The 27432-nt window shown below is 43.5% G+C and overlaps 2 protein-coding genes and 1 long non-coding RNA gene across 16 annotated transcripts in view; 2 read left to right on the forward strand and 1 right to left on the reverse strand.

Annotated features, from left to right (window-relative positions):
- ATG16L1 (autophagy related 16 like 1) overlaps positions 1-6520 on the forward strand; it is a 66036-nt gene extending 59516 nt beyond the window's left edge. For 9 of the 12 annotated variants that reach the window (XM_036421325.2, XM_036421327.2, XM_036421330.2 and 6 more), the window contains 5 exons: positions 145-222; positions 1523-1546; positions 3289-3344; positions 5853-5868; positions 6282-6520. In XM_036421325.2, coding sequence (XP_036277218.1) covers positions 145-222; positions 1523-1546; positions 3289-3344; positions 5853-5868; positions 6282-6390 — 283 coding nt within the window. In that variant the 3' untranslated portion in view covers positions 6391-6520. The remainder of the gene's footprint in view (positions 1-144; positions 223-1522; positions 1547-3288; positions 3345-5852; positions 5869-6281) is intronic. The other 3 variants (XM_036421328.2, XM_036421326.2, XM_036421329.2) reach the window with 3 other exon arrangements.
- Positions 4620-12763, reverse strand: LOC118709341. 2 transcript variants are annotated; one of them, XR_004984913.2, is made up of 3 exons: positions 12703-12763; positions 11451-11687; positions 4620-5224 (listed from the first exon to the last, which is right to left on the reverse strand). It is a non-coding gene; the product is annotated as an uncharacterized LOC118709341 (long non-coding RNA). The 2 variants fall into 2 exon arrangements; XR_004984912.2 differs by lacking the exon at positions 12703-12763 and adding an exon at positions 11789-11829.
- Positions 12063-27432, forward strand: part of DGKD (diacylglycerol kinase delta) — a 100053-nt gene continuing 84683 nt past the window's right edge. For both annotated transcript variants that reach the window (XM_036421319.2, XM_036421320.2), the window contains exon 1: positions 12063-12252. In XM_036421319.2, coding sequence (XP_036277212.1) covers positions 12097-12252 — 156 coding nt within the window. In that variant the 5' untranslated portion in view covers positions 12063-12096. The remainder of the gene's footprint in view (positions 12253-27432) is intronic.

The following is a 27432-nucleotide window of genomic DNA, read 5'->3' on the forward strand; positions in this document are numbered from 1 at the left end:
CTTTGACAGCTTGGTTGAGTTCACCAGTTCCTTGAGAAGATGCCCCATGATGGTGTGCCTGCGTGGAGATGAGGGGTTGGTTTCCCAGTCCTTGCTTTCTTCTGCTCGCCTGCATTCTTCTACTTTTCCTTTCTGTTTGTGCAGCATAAAGGAGGGCATAGACCGGACCGTCTTTGGGATCCTGGTGTCTTACCAGGTCAAGGTGAAGCTCACAGTGTCAGGGTGAGTGTACAAGTCCCACCACTCTGTTGGCCTTGTCTTGGCCTTTGATTAAATTGTTTCCTTCCTGAATGATGGGGAGACAGAAAGCACAGGAAGGCCACACATTCTACTGATTACCGAGTAGAGTTTTAGACTCTGTTGATTTAGTTTCATAATTCTGTCTGCTAGAACAGCACATGGAAAAAGGTAGAACAGTGGATGATGAAATATGTGCACTGATAGTACCACGTGACAAGAATGGGTGTGCCTATGCTCCTGTGGTGGAAGTTGGCATGCAAAAAAAGATGATGAGATCAGTGTGGTACTGAACCTCCAGAAAGAGTGGTGGCTATCAAGGAAACTCTCCTAGATCTCAGGGAACCATCTGTCCATAGGTAGAGATCTTTCCATCCCTTCCCAATGTGTAGTCACAGGATTTGGGAGTTTCCTTTCCATTCAAGAGCACAGATATCTCAGAATTCTGAGAAAATGGTTTTATATTTTTTAATAAAATGAATTTTATCCATTTTTAAAACCTCTTCCAAAAGAGAAAAACTTGAGCCCTGGTCAATGAGCCTGTCCCATGCACAAAAGGTTGTGGTACAAATTCCTGGTCAGGGCACATGCTGGGGTTGTGACCTTGAGCTCCAGTAGGAGGCGTGCAGGAGGAAGCTCCTCCCTCTTCCTTCTGATCTCTCTAAAATTAATTTTAAGAACATATTTTTAAAAAGGAAAAACTTCAAATTCTCATTTTACTTTTCAAATTCTATTGCCAATGGCTCTGGCTTCTAATTCTATGAGCCTTGGTTAGTTCAACCATCAAAGACATGTCTAAGAATAGATTCCATAATTTTTTTAATTTTTTTTTTTTATTCCATAATTCTGAGTAAAGAGTTGCCCAAATTTTGGTTGGGGGCAACAAAGTAGAACATAAGTTGATTTTGCAAATTTTGTTAACAGTGTTTGTATTTGTTGTGTGTTTTTCAAGGGGTTCAGTGTTTTCTTTCATTTTCTCCAAGAGGATGTAAAGCAAAGAAGAGTTTCTCTTACAATAATCTTCGTGGCCAAGAGAGAAATTCTGATCTGTGGTCTCTTCTTAAATAGTAGGGCTTGAACCTAAGTGCATCCTCACTTGAACTAATCCACTTGAGAAATCGCAAGGGGAGAGGAATAGTGGAGTTGAATATTCAGGGACACAAAGATCCTCAAAGTTGTGCGTGAAGGACAGGACTGGGACAGGTCCCTCCTCTAAATCATGGGGAATGGGGCCATGCTACCATGGTGAGCAGTCACCACAGCCCTGTCTGCTTTTGTTTCCTAGCTTTCTGGGAGAGTTCACCTCCAGGTAAGCCTTGTCACCTTCCTTCTCCGCTTGATTCCAGGGTATCAAAGGAACAAACCTAGGGTTCAAAACAGTCACGATGGGGCCTGGTTTCCTGGCAGCTGTGCTCAGAGCCGTTATGAAACCATGCCCTCTGCCCTTCAGGTGCATCATGCAAAACTTGGCCAAGAGGTGAGGATGTTTCTTTGAGACCACAGCTGAGCCTCCACCTGGGCAAGGACACAAACACACACACTCAGGAAACCGGCACACTCCATGCAGCTGCCTTTGTGTGGCTGGGTGTTTGATAAAATATACATAACATGAGGTTTACCATTTTAACCCCTTGAAAGTGTCTGATTCCGTGGTGTCAGGTGTATTTACAGTGTTGTATGATTGTCACCACCACTGAGCTCCTGTACATTTTTACTATCCCAAGAGAAAAACCTGTATTCTCTCCCATTTGCCCCTCTCCCTAATCCCTGGCCACCTCTAATCTGCTTTCTATTTCCAAAAGTTTGCCTATTCTGGACATTTCCTGTACACAGAATTAGATAATATTTGTCCATTGGTGTCTGGCTTCTTTCGCTCAGCATAGTGTTTTCAAAGTTCATCATGTTGGTGCGTGTGTCAGGGCTTCATTCTTGTATGGCCAAATAATATTCAATTGTGTGGATATGCCACATTCTGTGTTCCTTTTATCTTTTGGTGGACATTTGGGATGTTTCCACCTTTTGGCTATTATGAATAGTGACAGCTGCCTTTCATACCAGGCGCCAAGAGGCAGCAGGTGAGACATGTTGGAGACAGGCTCTGAACTTACATACTCCTTCACCCTGACTTACTATCTCCTTCCCTCACTTGGAACCAGGGCACGCCTCTTCTAGACCCCATCTGTACACCTGTACTGGGCCATGGTGACAATGGCCTTGTAAACATGTGCTTTGACCAAATTGGTAACCGTGGGGTGGGAGGTAGTGGGTCCTAGGTGAAGCACACTCTCTCATACACACAGACTCTCACACACCCTTTCCATTCTCCCTTTGTCTAGATTTCCCTTCTGCTTTTCTTCCTGGCTCCTTCCCTTCCTTCTTTTTTTAAAATTTATTTTTTTTAAATGTATTTTATTGATTTTTTTACAGAGAGGAGGGAAGAAAGATAGAGAGTTAGAAACATTGATGAGAGAGAAACATTGATCAGCTGCCTCCTGCACACCTCCCACTGGGGATGTGCCCGCAACCAAGGTATATGCCTTTGACCGGAACCGAACCCAGGACCCCTCAGTCCGCAGGCTGACTCTTTATCCACTTAGCCAAACCGATTTTGACTCCGTCCTTCTTTTTATATAAATTCCAATCTGCCCCAAAGCCCTTTAACTTCTGGAATTTGGCGATCTCTGTTCTTTATTCTACTCTCTATTCAAGAGACGCATCCCCGATCACCAACCCACCAGCCTTACATAGATGTAACACATACAAATTGTGTACATTTTTGCAAAGGATATTTTTCAAAACTATTCTCTCTCTACCTGTCCTCCACCCCAATATGGTGTCACTGAAACTAATAACCAGGAGGAAAGGAACCTGAAAATCCTAGATGCCTCGGCCATGCCTACGTGAAGTTTCTGGATCACCTGCCAGGGAATACATTTAAAATTCCTTCTTGATCACTTCCTGACATCTGGTTTGTTTTGCCCAAATCTCAATGAATCCTGTGCAATTTATAATTGTGTGTGAGAGAACAATCTGCGTTCTTCTCTTTTGTAGTGAAGTGGCCACTGAAGTGCCGTTCCGCCTCATGCACCCGCAGCCGGAGGACCCAGGTCAGTCCGCAGCGTCCTGACTTTCTCTGTCATTCACAACTTTCAGATTGATGACAACTTCACTGCTAGTCTTTCCTGACCACACGTGTGAGCACAGGCGGGCATGGCCATGTCATCCTCAAGGTGGCTGGCCCCGAGAAGGCGTGCTCACATGCTCTGTCCTGAGCCAGGTGTGGAGGATGTGGCAGCCTGGCCTCAGACATGGCAATCTTGTTAGGTTTTGTCAGGAATGATTTAAAAGGATAGATTCTCCTGTTGAACAGACCTAGGTTTAGATGTAAAGAAAGTTTAAGGTGAAAAATAAATTTGAGAGCCTGAGGCTTTTGCATTTCATTTGGAAACATTGGCAGGCCTTTGGAAGATGAGTGTTCTTGACAGTGGAGATTGTGATGAGAAGTTAGAAAATACCAGGAAAGAGGCACAGGCTGGGGTCCTGACACCGTGGCTCCTTTGAATTGTAACTCCATTGGCTCTCATACAGGTATTAAAAGTAAATGAAGCAATACCTATGCGACTCTGAATGTTCTAAAAACTATTGGCCTGTACACGTGAGTGGTGAATTGTCTGCTATGTGGATTGGATATCAACAGAGCTCTCTTTAAAAAAGATTGATGAAGCAGCAAAAATAGTACAGGTGCCACCTGGGAAATTGTGAGGAAAATTCTCCACTGAGTGTTAAGTGGCGTAGTTGTCAGGACAGAGGAATGGACCTGCCTGAAAGGGAATCTCACAGTTACAGCAGTAAGGAACGTTTGAAGTCAAAGTGGTGTAAGCAAGCAGGATTTCTTTTTTTCTTATACTTTATATCTAGTTTTTATGAAATGGATAATGAAATGGCATCTGAACAGTAGAAGGGGCTCCAGATTCATTTGGGTTTGTCTCAAAAATATTTTGTCTCCAAGCATCTTTTCCAAATAGTTTGGATTCAAATGCTCAGTGTGCTTTGCCAAAACCTTCCCCTGGGGGAAGCATACAGTCTAGCCATGTTTATTTTATTCACTTATGCTTGTGTCATTAAAATACTATTTTGAACTACGTGAGATTGAAATGCATTCTGGTCTCTTTCAAGGACATTTTCAAAGGCTATTTTAAAACTGTGGCCTGAGGAGATGTCACAGTTTATGTGAAATTATTTTCTGCAGCTGTGAACAGACGTTATGGCTGAGCTGGGGGGAAGTGGCATTATTCCTTTTCTGGGTATGACGTTTCCATGTTCCAATCATTCTGGTCCTTACGTCGAACATATCACACATCTGGGCTCACCAATGGTCTTTGATACTATGAGATTTCTGGGAAAAAGGACAAGTCACCCGATGGCCTCATAATTCTGATTTCCAGAGATTTATGAGTCACTCAGTTTTATTCATAGATGTGTGCTCACATCTTACTTGCCTAGGTCCCTGCTCACTGGCCTAGATGATAGACTCCAAGCAGTGGAAGTGTTAGGTTGTGGCTGAGAAGCTCTGCCAGGGCCAGGGGCCAAGTAATTTGCGTGTAGTAAGTGCTGTAGAAATGCTACCATGCTTTTATTGTCCCTTGTCAAGAGCATCCACGTGGAACACAGCGTGTTGATTGGATTCTCTTCCGGGCTGATGGTCCCACTTAGTATAATTTTATGCTCAGCGCTGAGGGGGTCCAGGAGGCTTCTTGCCCAGGGGATGTTTTGATGAGTCAGCCTCTCCGTAGGCTTCCTGTGGTTAGCAGCCCACACAGACACTTCCCTCTCAGGGCTGGCTTCCAGGTGGGCACGAGACACAAGAGCAGTGGCTTGCCATCAGCACGGGGCTCCCGAGAAACCATCTGGAGTTGTTTAGCATCACTTCGCTCTTCCTGGCTCACCAATGAGGGTTGCACCAGCACTTTACTAGGGAGGCAGAAAGCTAAAAAAGAACAACAAAAAAAACACCCCAAATGAATAGCAATTAACTGGGGCTGCAAAACATACATGAGAATATAACCCAACAAAATAAAAATCAATATGCTAACAGAAATGGAGAGGAGGGGACAGAGATAGTTCTCAAGGTCTAGTGCCCACCCCAACTGCTGGGGATGCTGGGTAAGCATGAGTCCCAGGGATCACCCCTCAAGAGCTGGATATGTGGACTATTTGAGGTGGGCCAGCCTGGATCCTGACAGCACCTGGGGACTCTGAACTAGAATGAGTCCTAGGGGCACGTAGGGAGAGACGCTTTCAAAGAGAAGAGTGACATCAGAGAGAGTGAGGCCAACCAGGGACAGGGATCTAGAGGTGAGATTGTGGCGTGGTCCCCTTGAGCAGGTGAGGGTTGTGGCACTTTAAAAGGAAGCAATGGCTAAAAATTCAGGGAGAAATCTTTCTGAGCAGGAAAAGGCAAAGAAGGAATTACATGCCATTATCATGAAATGCATGTATCTAGACCTCCTCCCCCCGCCAAAATATAAATCACTAAACAAGAAAGACATTTTCCAGGTGCAGCCATTATACAAAATTTATGCTAATCTCTCTCTTTTTCATTCCATGCCACACAGCCATGGCAAAGGAAAGGTGAGCCACTGCCCTATGTTGCCCTGTGTTCTGTGACTTTCTCATCCGGCAAAACCTCTTTTAAGGTCATTTTGTACACACCTCATGCTCTTGACACAGGTTTAGACCCTAGTTTTCCTTTTGTTTCCTAGTATTAAGACACACATACAAACACATGCACACATGTGTATACACATATGCACTCACATGTCCATGCATGCACAGATATAGTGGATGTGTAGCCTGCTCTTGGGTGTTTGCTCTTTTTTGCCCGTTAAAGAGATTTACCATGAACAGCTATGAGAAGGGTGGAGTTCTGTGTTCTTCATGCAGTAAACTCTCCATCGGTCCCTTTGTTGCAAAAAGAAGGTCAGTTTTGCTCGAGATTTCGTTGCAAGTGTGCCATGATCAAAATGTTCTTTGTTTAATTTTAGTTTTCAGGATGAAAATTTGGTTTTTGAGGATTTTGCTCGTCAAAATCTGAAAGACTCAGGAGATCCTGAGGAAGGGAAGAAAGACCAGGAGACAGCTGCGGACGAGTGAAGAGATGACTGAGGACCGGAAATGGCATATTAGCAGTCCGATGAGCAAAGCCCTACAGTTAGCCCTTTAGTTATGCTACATGCCAAAGTGTGAGTCTCTTCACAGAAATAAAGTTTGTCTGTTCTGCTGGGTCCTGAGTCAGGCTGGCTTACTGGGGAGGATGAGTGGCGTTACTAACAGAAGCTGCAGCCTTTAGGGTACCTGAGTCTGGGATGGGGAGGGCAGAATCTGAAAAAGAGGCCAACCTTCCCTGCAGTGGCTCAGCTCTGGTTCTTCAAGGTGAGAAGGCAGCTGAAATGGATGTGTTACCTGCGGGGCCTGGTGTGTCCTGGGCTTTCTCCCAGGGTCCTGTGTAAGCCATTTCCTTGGAAATACATGGGGGAGAGGCAGTGTTTCTGATCACATTGACCAATTCTAGTTTCAGGTCTACAAAAGATCCTCCTGAGAGTAACCAGACAGAGGACAAATGCAGGCCAAACACACTTCACTGATTCAACTTTGGGGGCCAAGTCCCTGTTTGAGCTCTGGGTTGTTGGCTAAGTTTCTATTGAATGCAAGCAATAAAATCAGACTTGACTGGTTTAAGGTGGGAAAGGAATGCATTGAAGGATGTTGGAGTGGCTCAGAGAACTGAATTAAAGGAAGAACCTGAGCTGCCATTTCTGGGTTGGGCAGAAATTGGAGAGGCTCCTGGGGTCCCGCCCAGGAGCTGTGGCTCAGCACCAGAAGCTTCTGGTCTTGGTCAGGTGGATCAGTGCCCTGTGGCCCACTATGGCAGAGCCAACCCTAAGACCGTGTAACCCTAGAAGAGGGGATTCATTGCAAGCCTGACAGGCTTCTTGGTTAGACTATCTTCATGGAGACTGGGCTTAGAAGGGCTGGGGGAGAGAGGGAGTGCTTTGTGTCAGGGAAAAAGGAGAAGCTTCATGGGGGAGGAGGGAAAACCAAGGTGATGCCAGGGCCCTGTTCTTCACGGAGTCCCCTCCTAGCCTGTGGTTCCCAGCCTGGGGCCCTGCTAATGATGCAGGGAGAGCTCTCTTGGTGGCCTGGAGGGAGTTGGGGGATGGGTAGCTCTGGCCCATGCTCCAAGGAGCAGGATAAAAGGGGTTTAGAGAGTTCTGCACAGTTCAACCCACTCACGGGAGGTTGGAGGGTGAATGGGAAGGGTCGTGTAAGGAGTGACACTTGGGGTCAGGTCTCCAGCACCAAGAGCAGTGGCAGAGGGCTAGATAGCAGTGTGAGGTTTGTGCACATGAAGGTGCCCGGAGCTGGGGTGGTTCTGCCAGATGCCAAGCATCTGGGGACTTTGGACAGGAGTCCACATTCACAAAGTGAGGTTTTAACTCTTGGGTTGAGGTTGAGGCACTTATAACGACAGAGATGAATATTCATTTCTAGAGGAATAATAATAATAATAATAATAATAATAATAATAATAAAAAACAGGAAGAACATTGGGCCTTTGGTCTGTGGGTTTGCAAGGTCAGAACCAATTTCTTCTTTCTTTTTATTCCCATGGTAAGAGGACACAGCATGTGACCCTTCCAACCCAGGCCTTTCTCCTGGTATACTCAGGAAAGGGAGGATCAGGGTGGTAGACTCCTCTGAGCCCTTCCCCTGCTGCCACTCCTCCCTCTGGCTCGCACTAAGATCTTGGGTAAGCCAAGGACCTGGGAGTCTTCCCCAGAGTGCCTGCTGAGAGAAGCAGTTTGCCGGTTCCTGCATTGCTTGACCCCAGGATATCCTAAGTCAGGGTGGACCTTATTAGGCCTGACCTCTGCAACTGTGTGGGTGGGAGAGACAGAGAGAAGAGTGAGCAGGCCAGTCCCTAGAGACCAGAGGTCAGAACAGTCCTTGCCCTCCAGGTTATTTTGGTACCAAAATGGCTGACTTTCAGATTTCCAGGTGCTGGTTAGTTTATGGCCTGCAGTTGGCCACCTGGGAGGGTGTGGGGGCTGGAGCAGGAAGTGCATGGCTGGCCAGCCCAAAAAGGATGTGGAACTTGGCTGAGCCTGCACACACATGGCGTTGTGTCTGCAGGCGTCCTCCCTGCTGCCAGGAGACAGGATGTTCGCGTGTAGGTCGGATGTTGACCCAAGGTTTCCCAGGCAGGTGCAGTGCAAGAAACAGGGTACAAAGGAGTTGAGGTTGCTGCATGGAGAAAGTGGTGGCTGGGAACTTGGGACAATGTTCTGCAGCCACATCCAAAGGCCTGGAGAAGTAGGGATCCCTGCTATGTATTGAGCACCTACTTGATGCTGGCCATTTTCCATATTACATCTAATCATTCCACAAATGCTTGCCATTTTATTTGTTGGATGAGGAAATTGCAGTTCAGAGATATTATGTACTTTACCCAAGGTCATACAGCTAGTGAGAGTCAGAGTCAAGATTTGAAGTCTGGATACCCTGATTCTATAACCAGACCTTCGTTCACCTTCTGATGCTGACGTGGATGAGAGTTTGGAGGGTCAGAGGGGGAGATTAGCATTTATGACTTTACAATGGCTGCCCTTAAGTTTTTTTCTTAAATTGAAAATTTTATTGAGATAATTGTAGATTACATGTAGTTACCTGTCCCCCAAGGGGTAACATTCTGCAGATCTATAGTACTATCCTAACCAGGATATTGACATTGGTACAATCCACCCATCTTACTCAGATTTCCCCAGTTTGACTTATTCGTGTGTGTGTGTGTGTGTGTGTGTGTGTGTCTGTGTGTGTATGTGTCTGTAGTTCCCTACAGTTGTATCGCATGTGCAGTTAATTTCTTTTTAGAGTGTCTGTTTTCTACTCCTTCAACATGTTTCATCACTTCCCTCCCAATCTATTGTCACAGCCCTAATGGTTTAGTTTACTGATCCTTGTGGGTGGGATAGATGGGGAGTTGGACACATTTGGAAATGTATGGGGGTGGTTCAGGTTGCCACCATGCCTAGGGGCCAGGGAAACTGTATACCACATCCAGTGAATAAATGTCCTGCTCCACATGTCAATCATAACCCTATTCAGAGGAGAATAAGACCATCCCCCTGTTTTTTTTCAAGTGCATTGTTTTTCTCCTCTAACGGGAAGCGGTTCTTTTTGACAAGAGGTGCGCTTCTACATTGACAGGTCGAGAAGAAGGATTAGGTTGGATGTGAAGTGTGTTATTATTGCCACCTTGATATGCCCTGAAGGTGGGGTAAACTCAGGGAGCAGCATGTTGTTAGAGATGATTCACAGCATGACTCAGACCATAAAGCGGCAGTGGGGAGAATGTGCCCTTACAGGTCTGCCACTCCAGGGAGATCTCCAAGGGAACAGCCATTACAGTGAACATAATGGCTTCTTTGCTCATCAGAAGAAGCTATACGCTCTTAAAGATTACACATTTTATTTTCAAATAGTTTTAGATTTCCAGAAAGGTTGACAAATAGTGCAGAGTCTCCCACCCATACCATTTTCCCTATTATTAACATGAGGAGGCTACATTTGCCATACTTAATGATTCAACACTGACATTTTATTATTAAACTAAAGCCCATTCTTTACTCAGATTTTCTTAGTTAATTACCCAATGTCCTTTTTTCTGTTCCAGGACCCCATATGACATTTAGTTGTCATATCTCCTTAGGTTCCTCTTGGCTGTGACAATTTCTGGTACTTTTTCAGAATTGCAAATCTACTTCCATCCAGCCACAGTATCTACCTGCCAACTTTGACTTGTACTCACATTCATGCTCATGGCTTTTTTACCTCTAAAATGAGGGATTCTAGAGCCCAGATGTCCCCTGAGCTTCTGACACATGTAGGCAACAGCACACCCAGGGACCGCAAACTCAGTTTGTTCAAAACCAAGTTCATCTTCTTCATCTCCTCTAGGGCTGCTCATGCTCAGGAGGGCCTCATCCCCTGGAGCATCACAAGTAGTCCTGCTCCCTCTCTCTTGATAAGGAGCAGCTGGTCCAGGTTATACATCCTATCTCTCTCACTCCTTTGGAGAAGTATCTAAGCCTTTTAGAATAAGACCATCAAGCTTATCTGTGTGGCTTGTGTGAAGACTAGACTTGCTGGTCAAGAGTCTGGCATGTCCCCCATGGTCAGCACAAGGACACTGTCATTGTCCTCATGCATTGTAGGACTTTCTGCGACAACAGAAATGTTCTATATCTGTGCTGTCTATATGGTAGCTTCTAAACCACATGTGGCTACTGAGCACTTGAAATGTGGCTAGTATCACTGAGGAACTAAAAATTTAATTTTAATTGAAATTGAAGTAGCCACCTGTAGCTAGTGATTATAGTATACCAGGGGCCCTTGGCTTGTCCCAGAGTGTTTCTGAATTAGACCCTTACCTGCTCTGCCTTGTATATGAGTCCATTCCCCTGGCCATGTACCCATGCTGGATGCTACTCTGTGGCCTCTGGGGGTCTTTATTTGTTTTGCCTCTAGAAAGCATTGCCATGTGCAGGGGGGGCCAGAGAAGGCTGACAGGTGGGCAGGCCAGGGTCAGCTGTTTCCAGCAGTCTTTTGAAAGCGTATGGGGACACCTATTTGTGCAGTCTCCTAAAGATCTTCTCCTCTCAGGTGGCACCAAGCTCTTATCAACTGGATGTCCCAAAGGCAGCAGAAGCTCAACTGATTTCATCTCCAACTGCAGGCCCCCAAGTGAAGGGGTCCACCAACCTACCCAGAGCCCAGGGCCTCTGCTTCTGCCTACAGATCCCTCCCATCCTGAGTCCACTTCTTTATGTCGGCAGCCACTCCCAATAATCCAGGGTAGCTACCTGCCCTGATTACCTCAAAACTGGATTCACAAGTCCCAGTTTTGTGACCCAGCCCGTCGCTGAGCTTCCAGTTGCCCTCAGGAGTCAGGAAAAAGACTCACCCCATTATCAGATTCACAGTCTTGTCTGACCTGCCTGACCTAGGCTTATCTCCTCCTGTTATTTTCATTCCCTTAGACTACAGCTGCTGCTTCTTCTTTTCTTCTTTTTGAAGACTCGTTCTTACTTCTCTCAGGGCCTTTGCAGGATCTGGTCTCTCTGCCTAGAGCACAGATCCTGGGATCCTGTTACCATTAGTTAGAGATAACTCCTGCAGGCATTTTCCTTAAACATCATTTTCTCCAGGAGCCTTCTCAGATGGCATTGTGTTCCGGCATCCCAGAGGTCCGTCCAAGTAACTTTTTTCTCTCTCCTGCATTCATCTACTGCCCAACTGTTTTATCGTGCAAGTAACTACAAAAAGCTAGACTCGGCTTTAGATGCTGGCGACACAATGCAGGTCCCGGGTCTCCTAAGGTCACTTAAATTCTTAACAACAAAAAAAAATTAAAAAAATATTTTATTATTGATAGTATTACAGATATCTCCCATTTTCACCCTTCCCTTTTACCCCCCAGCCCCATACTTACATTATTGAAGGGGAAGGTTAAAGATTAAGAAAAAGTGAGCATGGATAGAAAACAAAACAAAACAAAACAAAACAAAACAAAACGAAACAAACAAAACAAAACAAAACGGAAATTGTGTCCTAGGAAGACAAACAAATGCTAAGATCAGGGTTCTGGACAACAATTTGGGGGCGGGGGGCGGTCCAAAGGCGGAGGGACAGAGCGGGAGGCCCGCCTAGGCCCGGCCCCGCCCCCCGCCAACAAGGCCCCGCCCACCACGCCCCGCCCCCGCCCGCCCCCAGCCGCCGTGCGCGCGCTGGCCGGGCAGCATGGCGGCGGCGGCGGGCGCCCCTTCGCCGGGTTCAGCGCAGCAGCCTCCGCCGCCGCCGCCCGAGGAGTCGTCGGACAGCGAACCCGAGGCGGAGCCCGGCTCTCCGCAGAAACTCATCCGCAAGGTGTCCACGTCGGGCCAGATCCGCCAGAAGGTGAGACGCGGCAGCGGCCCGGGAGCGCGCCCCTCACGCCGAGGCAGCCCCGTGAGGCCCGCAGCTCGGCCGGAGCGGCCGCCCAGGCCCGGCCCGGCCCGGCCCGGCCCGGCCCTGCCCTGCCCGGCCCGGGGTCCAGCTGCCGGGGCGGAGCGCGCTCCGCCGGGTAACGGGCTGGGCTCCCGGGCTGAGCGCGCCTCCCGGCGAGGCGGCGGCGGGGACCCTGGGCCGGGGCGCAGGTGGGCGCCGCGCGGGGCGGGGGCTGAGAGGAAGCCCCGCGCCGCCCAGTCCGGGAGGAAACTCAGGCCTCGAGGCGGGGTCGGGGGTCGAGCGCACCAGAAATGGGGGCGCTTGGTTTCGCCCCACGCGTGCGCTCCCGGAGCCTGGGGTTCTGCCCGTTTCTGATAACTGGTCAGGCCATTTCTCGCTGGGTCCTCTGCAGACACTCACCTGTGGTCTCCTCATAAAAAACCCAATTGGATGCCGGTGTGGAGGCTCGTCCCTTCACGGGATGGGAATTCCGTTTGGTGACCTCCTCTCCCTCTCCCCTCGGGGAAGCGGAGACAGGGTTTTTCCCTGGCTGTGCACCTGCTTGGCACCTAGATCTCCACGGAGAGCTCCAGACGCCAACTATTAGCTGCTGCAGAAAGATGTATTTCCTTTCTGCACGAGGAGAGTCGCACCCTTTGTGTTCCCGTTGCGGTTCCCGTTGAGAACTGCTTCTGGTTTTTGCTGTAGGGAGCCCTCACTGTTAGAGCACGGCTTCCTCGGGCAGGTGGCTGGGCAGGTGGCTGAGGGCAGGCTGGTCTGTGGGCAGCCTCGGCAGATCCAGCTGGCACCGACTTCCTCCTCCTGCTGCAGTGCGCTTTGTCCCCGGGCCAGTTAAGTTCAGCTGTTAACTTTTACCGGGGGGAGCCATTTCTCTCAATGGGTAGCCCCAGCATGCTACCAGGCGGGTTTAGTGTGATGTGCTCCAGTTATCCAGCAAATAGGCATTGAACACCTCTTTTGTTGCATGTGTAACAGTGTTAACTAGAACGATTGCAAGTCGTCAGTGCTTACTATGTGCCAGGCACTTTTCTTGGGTTAACTTTACAGCACTTAACGTGGGTTAGCTCTTTTAGTACTGGTGATAGCTCGTGGAGTTGGGTGTTATCTATCCCCGTCTTATGGAATTGGAAATCCAGGCAGAGAAGTTAAGGGGCTTGCACAGGGTATCACAGGTAGTAAATGTGGACCCGGATAGGAACCTTGGTCCGAATACCAAGGTGGAAGGCCATTTCTCCACCCAGGGGTTCCCAGTCTGTAGGAAATGGACACCTGTGTACTTGACTGTAGGGCATAATACCGTGTTTTCCTGAAAATAAGACATCCTCCGAAAATGAGACCTGCTTGCAGGTTTCCTTCTGAGTGAAATATAAGGCATCCCCCCGAAAACAAGGCCCCCCCCTCCCCCCAGGCTAACCATGAGAGATTTGGTCCACTGATTCTGAAAGAAATGGAGTCACAAGAAATTCACCAGGAAATTCGGGAATTGGATTGTTATGATGATGTTCTAGAAGATGATGACATGATTGTCAATGAATAAATGAATAAATTCTTCATACTGTAGGATTCAGTTTGTCTGGTTTGTGTGACAACTACCGTACTACTGTACCGTATACAGGTAATAAATTTCCTTTATTTTCATTTAACAATAAATGTGTACCATATTCTTCATGGAAAAATAAGACATCCCCTGAAAATAAGACCTAGTGCATCTTTGGGAGCAAAAATTAATATAAGACACTGTCTTATTTTCGGGGAAACAGGGTAAGTGATGTGGAAGCTCCTAGGACTGAGAATCCAATTATCCTGGGAGGCATGGGAAAGGAGGTCCCCTTTACGACAGGATCTTGAGGGAAAGGGTTTGCCAGGCTAAGTGGGGGAAGGAAGGGCTTTCCACAGAGTTTACTTTTCTGTTTAAGCACACCTGGGGAAGGTCAGAAGGTGAATGCATCAGGTTGAGAGGAATTAGGAAGAGGATATGGGAAAGGTAGATTTTGAAGGGCGTTTTTTGGCCTTGGGCAAGAGTGAGCCACAATATGGGAGTGACCGGGTCAGATGTGTTTTTAGGAAGATCTCCAAGTAACCTTAATCAGTATTGATAGCAATTGCTCTCTCCTGTTGATCGGTCCTCCAGCATGTTATCTTTCTAGTGTAGGGAAGATCGTGTGATTTACAAGTGTGATTAAGATTTGATCTCAGCTGAAACCGGTTTGGCTCAGTGGTAGAGCTTTGGTCTGTGGACTGAAAGGTCCCAGGTTCGATTCCGGTCAAGGGCATGTACATTGGTTGCAGGCACATCTCCAGGAGGGGGTGTGCAAGAGGCAGCTGGTCGATGTCTCTCACTCATTGACGTTTCTAGCTTTCTATCTCTCTCCCTTCCTCTAAAAAATCAATAAAATATATTAAAAAAAAAAAAAAAAAGATTTGATCTCTCAGAGATTCCAGTGTTTGATCCATCTGTTCTTTGGAAATGGGTCCTTCCTCCCAAAAACAACAACTGCAACAAAACAATAGTAGCTGCTATACCAGCTGTTCTGATTGAGGAGTGATTGGTAGAGTGTTAAAAATACCCTCTGAGGACTTGAGTTTCGGAATACAGTTACATCTGCTGTACAAATAGCTTAAGACTAATTTTTCTTTTTGATAGCTAGTGATTGTTAGAATGTGGGAAATCTGAGGTTTACTGTATGTTCAACAGCCCCTCTTTCCCCTTTAAGCCAATGAGCCACTCAGAAAATTCTCTGCTGTATGTGGTGCATAAGAGAAATATTTAAAATGCATGGAGTATCATTCTGGGCCCCAAAAATGAAAACAGAATCCATTTTTAAGTATTTAGAACAGAGGGAATTTAATGTAGGGCATGCTTGCATAGGTGATGAAGAATTGAGAATGCAGACAGTGGGCAATGAGGCAATCCTGAGATGAGGCAACAAACAGGAAACTACTGCTACCCCTAAGCTGGTGGACAGAGGGAGGAGGTGGCTTGGCTGACTCCAGGAGGTGGCATAGCTGGCTCCCCAGAGGCTGAACCACCTTAAGTTGCCTGGCTGGGGGCTGGAGCCTTGGGGAAGAGACAGCTGCTGCTGGGAACTTACCCCATCCCCATTCCTGCATGGGAAACCCAGCCTGCAAAGATCAGCTCCACCACTTGGAATAGAGCAGATGAGGAATGGAACTGAGGACAAGCTGGCCCGGGACCAGATCTGTATGTATGTCAAGCTTTGAAATATTAGTCCAGCAAGCTAGAGCTATCTTAATGGAAAAAGAAAAGGAAGTGTCTTAGGACAGTGCCTTTCAAATTTGAATGTGCAGCAGACACATCCCCTGGGGAACTTGTTAAAATGCAGAATCTGGCTGAGTAGGTCTGGGGCGGGGTCTAAGATTCTGCATTTCTTATCAGCTCCCAGGAGATGCTGCTGCTCTGGTTCAGGACTTTGAGAAGATCTTATGACATGTGTAAGGAGAGGCCTCACCAAACTCCAAATCTTTAGTTTATGAGTTTCTTTTAAAACTTCCCCAAGTCTAAAGCATACTGAAAAATTGATGTGTGTAGATTGGGAACGGTTATTTGTTAATTTAGCATTTCATTCCTGTCTAATATATGTTTGTTTCCCCAGCAAACAATTCATTTATATTTCCTAACCATAATACACAATAATGATTCTATAGGACTGCATAGCTAGAGTGGAAAAAGGAAAATGGAGCTAATACACTAGTAAAAGATGAATTCACCAGTACATTATAGGGTATTGTGAAGTTTGAGTAAAAGTAGTTTGATCTGTGGAGCTTATCAGTTAAGGTAGAGTTTAATTTAATTAAAAGCTTTTAAAAAGTTAACATTTTTGGCTTTATGCATAAAAGTGCTTAAGTTCATGATTTCAAATTTAAACAAAGCATTTTTCCATTGAGATGAAGACTAGTAGAAATAGAAGTTATAGAAGTCTTAAAAAATGTCAGCTTTATTAAGATATAATTCATACACCACACAGTTTACTCATTAAAAGTGCATAGTTCAGTAGTTTTTAGTATCTTCATAGTAGTGTAACCATCACCACAATCAATTTTAGAACATTTTCATCACCCCAAAAAGAAACCCCACAACCATTAACTCCTCATTTCCTCCCAACTCTCTCAACCTTAGGCGACTACTAACCTACTTTCTGTTTTTCGGGTTTGCCGATTCTGGAGATTTCATATACTAATAAGTGGAAACATGCAGTACATACCTTTTATGCCTGGCTTCTCTTATTTATTTATAAATACATTTTTAAAAATTTAAGTTCCACCTAAGGATATTTTTCCACTGATAATTTTAGACTGTGGGAGCCCCTTTCACGTCCCCCTTGGTTCAGGGTTCGGGTTTTGAGGAAGGCCGCACACAAATGAAAGAGACTAGAAAAGTATTAATTTGGGAATATTGGGGGCCAGGTGGGAGCCCACCTCTAGTGGGAGGACTACTGTTTCCCCGAAAATAAGACAGTGTCTTATATTAATTTTTGCTCCCAAAGATGAGCTAGGTCTTATTTTCAGGAGATGTCTTATTTTTCCATGAGGAAGAATACGGTACACATTTATTGTTAAATGAAAATAAAGGAAATTTATTACCTGTGTACGGTACGGTAGTTTGGTAGTTGTCACACAAACCAGACAAACTGTGAATCCTACAGTATCAAGAATTTACTCATTTATTCAATGACAACCATGTCATCATCTTCTGGAACATCATTGTAACAATCCAATTCCTGAATTTCCTGGTGAATTTCTTGTGACTCCATTTCTTTCAGAATCAGTGGACCAAATCTCTCATGTTTAGCCTGGGGGGGCGGGGGGCTTATTTTTTTTTTGGATGCCTTATATTTCACTCAGAAGGAAACCTGTAAGTAGGTCTTATTTTGGGGGGATGTCTTATTTTCGGGGAAACATGGTATGCCTTGCTTTGGCCTTGCCATTCCATTTATTCAGGTTTGGAATACACCCATTGCTCTTAGGTAATTCCAGTAACAGTCAGATTATTTTATCAATAAGGATTTATGTGATTATTTATGGGGAAGTTGCTTCAGTTACCATTGTCTTAATTAGATAGATAGTGGTTGGCTCTGATTTTTTAGAGCTTAAAGGTTGACCAGCCTTTTACATCTTTTTATTAATGAGACAATGATCGATTTCTGGCAGAGATAGGAAAGGAGGGGAGAAACAGAGAGAAGGAAACATTGATGTGAGAGAGACTCATTGAATGGTTGACTCCTGCACGAATCTGGTGGGGAACTGAGGTATGTGTCCTTGGCTGAATCAAACCTGGGACCCTTCAGTTTGGGGGCCAATGCCCTATCCAAACTGGCTAGGGCTGGCTTCTTCATTTAGTATAATGTGTTTGAAGTTCATCTATGTTGTATTATAGTAACTCTGTACTTAACTTTTGAGAAACTGCCAGACTTTTCCAAAGTAGCTGTACCATTTTACATTCCTACTAGCAATGTATGAAGGTTCTGGTTTCTTCATGCCTTCAGTTACTGTCTTTTTGATGACAGCCATCCTAGTGGGTGTGAAGCAGTGTAAAAACTTTTCAAAGCTAGTGTCTAGTAGCATTTAATATTCTGAACTTTAGTGTCAAATCAGGTTGATTCACATCCTGCTCTCCTTCTTATAAGCCATGTGATCACAGACAAGTTAGTAAATTTCTCTTAAGACTTGGTTTCCTTATCTGTAAACAGGGTAAATATTACAATAGTTCTTGGGTTGGCAGTAGTGACAATAAATGTTAACTGTGCATTTCTGAGTCTCAGATTCCATATTTGCAAAATAGAAATGATAATCATAGTTTTCAGATCTGTAAAATAGAAATGATAATAACTCAGAGTTAAATGGAATAGTCCATGTATAGCACTTAGCATAGTGCCTTACACATTATAAGCATTCAGTAAATGTTTGCTTTTATGATTATTTCTGTCTTTCTGATTATTCACTTTTTGTATCTCATATTCTCCCTCTCCCTCTTTTCCCTCTGCTTCTCTCTCTCTCCTCCTTCTCCCTCTCCCTCTCCCTAAAATAAAATTAGAAAAAATTGGAGATCTTAAAATTACTAAGTGTGCTAGGCACTTGGAGGTACTGAACAATAAAAACACTCCTAGAGCTAATAGTCTGAAGACAAGACAGACATTAATAAGATAATCACATTTAATGTGCAGTGATTGACAGCAGTGAATGCTAAACAGAAGAGGGCTGGAGTACCCTGGGAGGCTATAGACTTGATACTTAGGGTGGTATGGAAAGGGCTTCTTGAGGAAGGGACTGTTTAGCTTAATCTGAAAGGTGGGTAGGAAAACGTGACTTCTGGTAATGGTGGGCCAAGCAGCTGATAAGCCATTTTTCCAGGCACCATCAGCTGGTAGGAGAGAGCTAATAAGATAATGTAGAATTATGAGGTTAGGATCTGGGGAGGATGTAGTTTGTGGAAGTGAGCATGACATTCGGGGCTGCTTTTTATCTTGGGATCAATAGTGGGATCTATAGTGGGAATAGTGTTCCCTCAAAATTTACCCAGAACCTCAGAATGTAACCTTGTTTGGAAATAGGGGCTTTACAGATATAATTAAGAATCTTAAAAAACAAAACAAAACAAAACAAAAAAACCTTGCTTGGAAATAGGGACATGACAGATATAATTAAGAATCTTAAGATGAAATCATCTTGGATTTAGGGTGGACTCTAAATGTAATGTCTGGTGTTTTTATAAGAGAAAGGGGAGGGGGAGTTGGACACAGGAAACAACGAAGAAAAGGGCATGTGATAGAAAAGGGATTGGAGTTCTGTTGCTACAAACTGAGGCCTGATGGGGTTCTTGGAAGGAGGTAATGAAAGGCCTGGATCCTTTAGGCCTTGTTGACACCTTTATTTTATTTTATTTTTTAAAATAATTATTTATTGTTGAAAGTATTAACATATGTCCCTTTTCCCCCTATTGACCTCCTCCAGTCCGACCCCCATTCCTCTCCTCCCCGCCCCAGGCCTTCAGCACCCTAATGTCTGTGTCCATGGTTTATGCATGCTGACATCTTGATTTTAGACTTCTAGCCATCTGTATCACAAGGCTACACATTTCTGTTGGTTAGGCCTCCCAGTCTGTGGTACTTGGTTACTGAGCAGCCATAGGAAATTAATATTGGACCATATACTGACTCTGAAGGGGAAGCTGAGGGGCTGAGCTCTGTGAGGCTGTCAGAAATGCCTTGGAGGAAGGGTGAAGCCGAGGTATCAAGGTCTGCCAAAGGGCAGCAGTTTCGGGTGAACTCCCTTAGTTGGGATCCCAAAAGTCACTTCCAGGGAAGGAGGATGAACCATAAGTAGGACTTCAAAAGGACTGCAGTCCAGTTTCAAATTGTGTCCTGTCTCTGAAATTAGATAGAGCTAATCCCAGAGTGCTTCTTTCTCCAGGTTTCTAACAGAAACCACTTAATCTTTCGTAGAAGCGATAACAACATACAGACCTCCAGTTATTTTCACAAGCCCTGTTGTAAATTCAGTGTTTTGGATACAATAAAAAATAGACAAACAGGGAGGCAAGGCTACATGAGTTAAAACCAATACAAACAACAGACTATGAAGATGGTTTAATAGGGGCTCCAGATATCAGATGCAGACTTTCAAACAACTGTGCATCTTAAAATCCTTGACTGATTATATTGCAAAGACCTCATTTCGAAATAAAGAGGAGATAAAGGCCAGATTGAGAATTTTGGCAGAGACCTAGAAATTAAAAAAAGAACCGAATGAAAAATTTAAAATTGAAAAATGTAGTAATCAAAGCTAAATTTTCAAAGGAAGGGTAGATTAGACACAGCTGAAGAAAGAATTTAATGGCCAACAGATAGGTCAACATATCCATAAGAAAGCCTGGAGACATGGAAAATTTAGAAGACAGGGTAGGAGTCAGAGATAATAGTGAGAAGGTCTAACGTGTGTTCAATTGTCATCTCAGAAAGAGAGGAGAGAGAAAATTGGGCTGAAACAATATTTGAAAAGTTAATGGCTGAGAATTTCCCACAACTGTTTAAGGTACTTATGTCCACTGATACGATAACCCCATGAACATAAAGAAAACCACAGCCAGTCACTTCATGATATAACTGCTGAAAACCATAGATGAGACCTGCAAGCATTCTGGAGACAGATTACCTTCACAAGAGCAACAGTTAGATCAACAGCTGTGTCTGAACAGAAACGATGGAAAATAAGTCAACTGAAATTTAAGTACTGAAAGAAACTGACTGCTAACACCGAATTCTTTACTTACCAAATAAATTTTTCATAAAGACATTTAAAATAAATAAAAATAATTTTTTTTTGGTCAGTAGACCCACACTAAAGGAAACACTAAGATATTTTTTCTTTGTTTTTGGAATAAGGAAAATGATCTTGGGTGAAAGGTTAGAGTTGCAGGAAGAAATGAAGAGCAACAAAAAGTGTATTTATGTGGTAAAGACCAAATGATTATTGACTGTAAAAATTAATTATGTCTTTGGGTTTAAAATATCTATAAATTAAAATGTACAATAATGAAGTATAAGTCAGAAAGGAAAAAGAAACATTAATGTTAGACAAGTCTCAGATACATGTAATCTGTGTGGCAGCCACTAAATTGTGAAAGACTATATTATATTAAAGCTAAAAGGCAAGTAAAATTAAATAATAAATTCTAAATTTGAAAGAAGGCAAGAAAGGAGAGAAAAGGGAACACTGAACAAGCAGAAGAAATAGAAAGCAAACAGTAAATTGATAGACTTAAATCTTGATGTATCAGTAATCACATTCAATGTAAATGGACTTGAATGCTCCAATGAAAAGACAGATTGCTGGGTAAGAAAACAAAACCTGTGGGTTATTTAAAAGAAGACATTTAAAATAAAAACATATCAAAAGATTGAAAGTAAAAGAATGGAAAAAAATACTATGCACACATTCATCAAAAGAAAGTTGATGTAGCTATTTTAATATCAGACAAAATAGGCTTTGAATGCAAAATATGTTATTATACATAAAGATATAGTGATAGATGATAAATGGTTTATTTCAGGTATAATTAAAATCTGCATGCACTTAGTGTAATTTGAAAAATTAATACAACTGAAATAAATCCACAATCAGTGGGTTCTTTTGGTTAATCCTCACTGGAGAATATTTTTTCCATTGATTTTAGAGAGTGGAAGGGAGGGAGGAGGGGGAGAGAGGAGAGAGAGCCACATCTATTGGTTGCCTCCCGCACTCCCTCAAATGGGATGGGGTACCTGCAACCCAGGTACATGCCTTTGAATGGAATTGAACCCATGATCCTTTGGTTCTCGGGCTGACACTCCAACCACTGAGCAATGCTGACCAGGGAAAGGGAGAGACTGAAACATCAGTGATGAGAGAGAATCAGTGACTGGCTGTCTCCTGAACGCTCCCTACTGGGAATTGAGCCTGAAACCTGGCCATGTTCCCAGACCATGACCTCCTGGTTCATAGGTTGACCTTTAACCACCAAGCCATACCAGCTGGACAGAATAAAATTATTTTCAAATGCACAAGGCACATTATGCTGGTCACAAGGCAATTCTCAACAAATATAAAGTGATTGAAATTTTATAGACTGTTCTCAAACAACAGTGGAATTAAGCTAGAAACTAATAAAGTGAAAATTCCCATGTATTTAGAAATCTATTTTTAATTAACTTATGAGTCAAAGAAAGCTAGAAAATATTTTGAGTTGAATGATAGCAAAATATATATGTAAAAGCCTAAATGAACCTTTGACCGGTAGCTATGACGCACACTGACCACATGGGGGCAGACACTTAGCCCAGGAGCTGCCCTTGGGTGGTTAGTGTGCTCCCACAATGGGAGCGCCACTCAGCTGACCAACGGAGCCAGACACAGGCCTCATGGTTGGCAAGTGCAGCTGCAGTGGCATGGGCATCAGGGTTGACTGGGTGGGAGCCGGCGGCCCCTTCTTCTCCGTCATGGGCGTGCAGTATCGTCCTAGGACCGGCACAAGGAGACCGCAGCAGAGGGGCAGTGAGCTTACTGAGCAGTGGCAGAGGCAGGCAGGCACAGCAGGGCCGAGATGAGTGGAAGCAGCTAGTATATATAACTAATGGAATACAGCTGAAGTTGTCTTTAGAGAGAAGTTTATGCCTTTAAATACTTTTATATTGGAAAATAAGACATGCTGAAAATCCATGAACTAGGGTGTGTGTGTGTGTACTTATGCATATGCATATACATATACATATACATATATATCAGGTAGTTAGAAGAATAACAGCACATTAGACTCAGAGAAAATAGCATGGAAGAAATAGCAAACGACATTTAATGAAATGGAAAACATTAGAGAGGATCAACAAAGGCAAAAATTGATTTGAAAAATCTGATAAAATTGACAAATTCCAGCAAGAATAATGTTATGAGTGAAAAGGGACATCATAGAAGGTCCTACAGAAATTAAAAATAATTAAAACGTATTACAAATACTTTTACAACTAAAATTGAAAATTTAGAAAAAGTTGACAGATTCCTAGAAACACACAACTTAAAAAACTGATACAAGCAATAGAAATTGCATACTGTTTTATAACTATTAAATATATTGAATCCATAATTTAAAAATCTTCCAACAGACCCAGATGACTTGTCCAGTGAATTCTAAGTATATAAGAAAGAAATAACAACCGTGTTACATAGTAAACACTTCCAGAAAACAGTAAAAGAGGGAACACTATATCTTTTTATGAGACCAACAAAACTTGAATAGTAATGTTAACGTAAGAAACATTTAAACTTGTAAAGAATTTTTGTGAGTTTATTATAATTACTGTTGACAATTCCCGGGGAAGCCAGAAAATGGTGGTTTTTATAAATTATCAAAGGAGGAGATGTAAATGGCTTACATGAAAATTCATTGGTGATAGATTAGGGAGGTGGGAGAAAGTTGATTTTTGTCAGGGAAGATACTGGCCTAGGGTGACTACCCACTACAAACTGGTTTTTAATTAAAACAGTTTAAATTTCAGACCATCCTTTGTGGTTACTTTAGGTCTCTGAGTTTGCAAGGCCTCCATGTAAGCCTTCCCTGAGTTAGGTTAGTATGTGTCCCCTTTTCATCCACAGCATAAACTTGATAAAGTTATTATAAGAAAGGAAGAATTCAGACCAATATAACAATGAACATAGGTGCCTCATTATGGTGAAAATTTCTTTGTTTGTTTGCTTGCTTGTTTGTTTGTTTGTTTCTTTCTTTCTTTCAAATATATTTTATTGATTTTTTACAGAGAGGAAGGGAGAGGAATAGAGAGCTAGAAACATCGATGAGAGAGAAACATCAATCAGCTGCCTCCTGCACACTCCCCACCAGGGATGTGCCCACATCAAGGTACATGCCCTTGACCAGAATCAAACCCAGGACCTTTCAGTCCGCAGGCTGACGCTCTATCCATTGAGCCAAACCGGTTTCGGCATGGTGAAAATTTCTTAAACAGAATGTATGATCATCTCAATAGATGCACAAAACCACAAACATTTTGAGAAAATTCAACATTCATATTCAAATTGGAATAGGGAGGGTATCTGTAAAGGGCCAGAGAGTAAATATTTAAAGCTTTGTGGAACATATACATTTCCTGTGGCAACTATTTAGCTCTGCTTTGTAGTGTAAAAGCAACCATAGACAATATGGGCATGGCTGTGTTTTTTTTAAAAAAATGGACTGCTTTGTCCACTTCTGGACTAGGGAAATCTCCAAAATCAAATTAAGGGTGTCTACAAAAGCAACAAACCTCAAGCCTAGTGGTCAATGTTGATAGCTTTCCTCATGAGATGGGAACAAGAAATGGATGTCCAACATCACTATTTCAATTCAACATTTGCAGTAGTGCAAGAAAAAGAAATAAAGATATAAGGATTGGAAAGGAAGAAAATAACATCATTATTTGCAGATGATAGAAACATTGCCTTAGATGTACAAGTATACAGGTAAGTTATAATAAATAAATGAATATAGCAGGGTTGCTGGATTCAAGGACAGTGTACAAAAATCTGTATTTCTGAGCAAATAAATATATTTGCTCTTTGTCCCTGGTTCCTGACACAGAGCTACTTGATGATAGGGGTGTTTTTCCCTATTCATAACAAGCCCCTTTTGACTATACTTGATTTATGCTAATGAGTTGACTCAGGGTAGGAACCCCTTCAGGATGGGAGCTGGTCACCAGAAAGACCAAACAAGTGATGAGAGGTATGAACTTGCAGCTTTACCTCCTTACCTTCCTAGTAATGGATGGGGGCTGGAGATTGAGTTATAAAAACTCTCCAACCGGAGAGATTCAGGGTTGGTGAACACATTAATGTGCTGGGAGGGTGGCATATGCAAAGAGGGCATGGAAGCTCGGTCTATGCCTATCCCTTTCCCCATGCATCTCTTCCATTTGGTGTGTCTTCTAAGTATTAGTAAGGATGTGGAGCAAGATGTCAAACTCATGGCCAGCAATACCTCATTTAAATGCAGCCCAGTGGCCATGAGTTTGACATGCTTGAGTGGAGCAAGGGACCACTCATCTATTAAATTGGTAACACCACTTTAGAAGACATTTTGGCAATTTTACTTGCAGCTATATATCTAACAGCTTATGTAAGCAAATGTACTCCACGGGGCATGTACAAGATATAATTAGTGTTAGTAGTTGTAATATCTCAAAAGTGGAAGCAACTGAAATGTTTACCTATAATAGAACAGATAAATGATGGTATCTTACCTAATAATAGACCAACATGTAAATTGACCATACCTCTGCTACACCACAAGCCAATCAGGAGTGATATGCAAATTGACCCAACAAAGATGGCAATTAATTTGCATACACAGGCACCCAATGATGGGGCGGGATGCAGGCGTTCTGCCCCACCCCTGGTATCTCAGGGCCTCTGGGCAGCGAGGGAAGGCAGAGCTAGAGTGGAAAGAGGCCGCTCCAGGTCCTGAGTGGAAAGGGGCTGGGCAGGAGAGGAAAGGCGGTGCTGGCGGTCATAGAAAGGAAAGCCCTTTCTAGCATGAGTCTTCGTGCATTGGGCTTCTATGTCTTTATAAGAGAACTCTGTACATCAGTGGAAATAAATTGCTACTTGCTGATTTAAGGATTAATCACTGCATTAAAGTTGTCTGTCTAGAAAAGCTAGATATGAAAGAATATGTTCTGTATGATTTCATTATATCCAGGTCAGAACAGAGAGGATACTGAGAAGTTTAGGCTTGTCTGCTTGTCTATTTAAGCTGACATGCAAGGAAATGAGAGAAGTCCTGATGGTGGGAAGGATGGTTAGTGATTGGATGGTCCACGAGAGGAGCTTGTGGAGTGCTGGTAATGTGCTGTTTCTTGACCTGGGTGGTGGCTAGTTGGGCTATCAATTTGGGATAATTATACATTTTTGTTTTGTGGTCTTATGTTTATGTGTGCTATTTTATAATGCAAAAATTTTGTTTTAAAGGATTAATAAATGAATGAAAAGGTGGTAGCTGGTCAGAGTCATGCAAAGGCCCTGTGGCCAGAAAGAGCTTCAGGAAATTAGGGACTAAAAGAAAGCTGGTGTGGATAGAGTTAGCAAGAGTCAAGGAGACCTTCATTGTGCTGTGAGGCTGGGAGCTGGGTAGGAGAACCATGTTAGTAGTAGTGGGCTACTCTTGCTTTAAGATTTTAATATGCAGACATAACCCGATCCAGTTGGACAGATTGCTCTGCCTGTGTTGGGGGGAGGTGACAGGTCGGTCCTTTGGTCATACTGGTGGTGAAGGACACTGCCTTTTTATATATATAGATAAGCACATATTTTCTAAAATGATCTTTCGTTTTCTATAATAATTCACTTCAGATTTCTGTATGTGCTTTAGGGTCTATCTCCAACCTCCCACCCCCCACTTTTTTGTTCTGATTTATTATCCTTGAATGGTGTTTGCTTACCTGTGGGTTTGAACTTCCATTAGCTGTGTGCTTGGCTATTCCATCTGAGACTGACCACAGTGCTGACCGTACTGCTCTGAGCAGGCTCCCCTGCCCCGTTGGTCTGAGTAGTGGGTTGTTTTGGGTCACCTGTTACCTATTATGGCTGGCTCTGTATTTCTGCATCGAGGTGAAGGGTGCCTGTGTTGGTGGTTTTCCCAGACCTAGTTCCTCTGGCCCCACTAGGGTGAGGTACAGCCCAGGCTCCGGGATGAATAGTGATTTGTCCTGTGGCAAGAAGAGGGCCATTCTTTTTCTTTTTTTAAAATTTACAATTTTAACCAATATTGCAAATTTACAATTCAGGGGCATTAAGTACATTAACAATGTGTGCAGCCATCACTGCTATTTAGTATCTTACATAAGAACCCCTTCCCCATTAAGCAGTCCCCATTCCCCCCCTCTATCCCAGGCCACCACCAATCTGCTCTCCATTTTTATGGATTTGTCTGTTCTGGGCATTTAATAAAAATGGAGTTATCCAATATGTGTTCTTTTGTGTCTGCATCTTTCCCTTAGCATAGTAGCATGTGTCAGTGCTTCATTTCTTTTTCTTTTTTTTTTTTTAATACATTTTTATTGACTTCAGAAAGGAAGAAAAAGGACGGGAGAGATAGAAATATCAATGATGAGAGAGAATCATTGATTGGCTGCCTCCTGCACATTCCTACTGGTATCGAGCCTGCATCTTGGGCATATGCCCCAACTAGGAATCAAACCAGTGAACGCTTGGTTCATGGGTCAGTGCTCAATTCATTGAGCCACTCTGGTGGGCAGTATTTAATTCCTTTTATGGCCAAATAATATTCCATTGTGTGGATAGGCCACATTTTATTTATCTGTTTACATATTAATCTATCTTTGAAATGCTTTTACTTTTTGGCTATTGTAAATAGAGCTGCTATGAACAAGTTATTATTTGGATGTTTGCTTTCAGTTCTTTGGGTATATGCCCAGAAAGTGGAATTGCTGGATAATTCTGTGCTTATTTTATTGAGGAAGCTTCAAACTGTCTTCCACAATACTGTACCACTTTTTTTTTTTTTTGAGGGGGAAAATACCAAAATTTATTTTCCAACAATCAGTTCAGCAGGTAAAACTACAAGGTTTT

This window comes from Pipistrellus kuhlii, unplaced genomic scaffold (assembly GCF_014108245.1).
Source record: "Pipistrellus kuhlii isolate mPipKuh1 unplaced genomic scaffold, mPipKuh1.p scaffold_m20_p_7, whole genome shotgun sequence".
NCBI classification, from domain to species: domain Eukaryota; kingdom Metazoa; phylum Chordata; class Mammalia; order Chiroptera; family Vespertilionidae; genus Pipistrellus; species Pipistrellus kuhlii.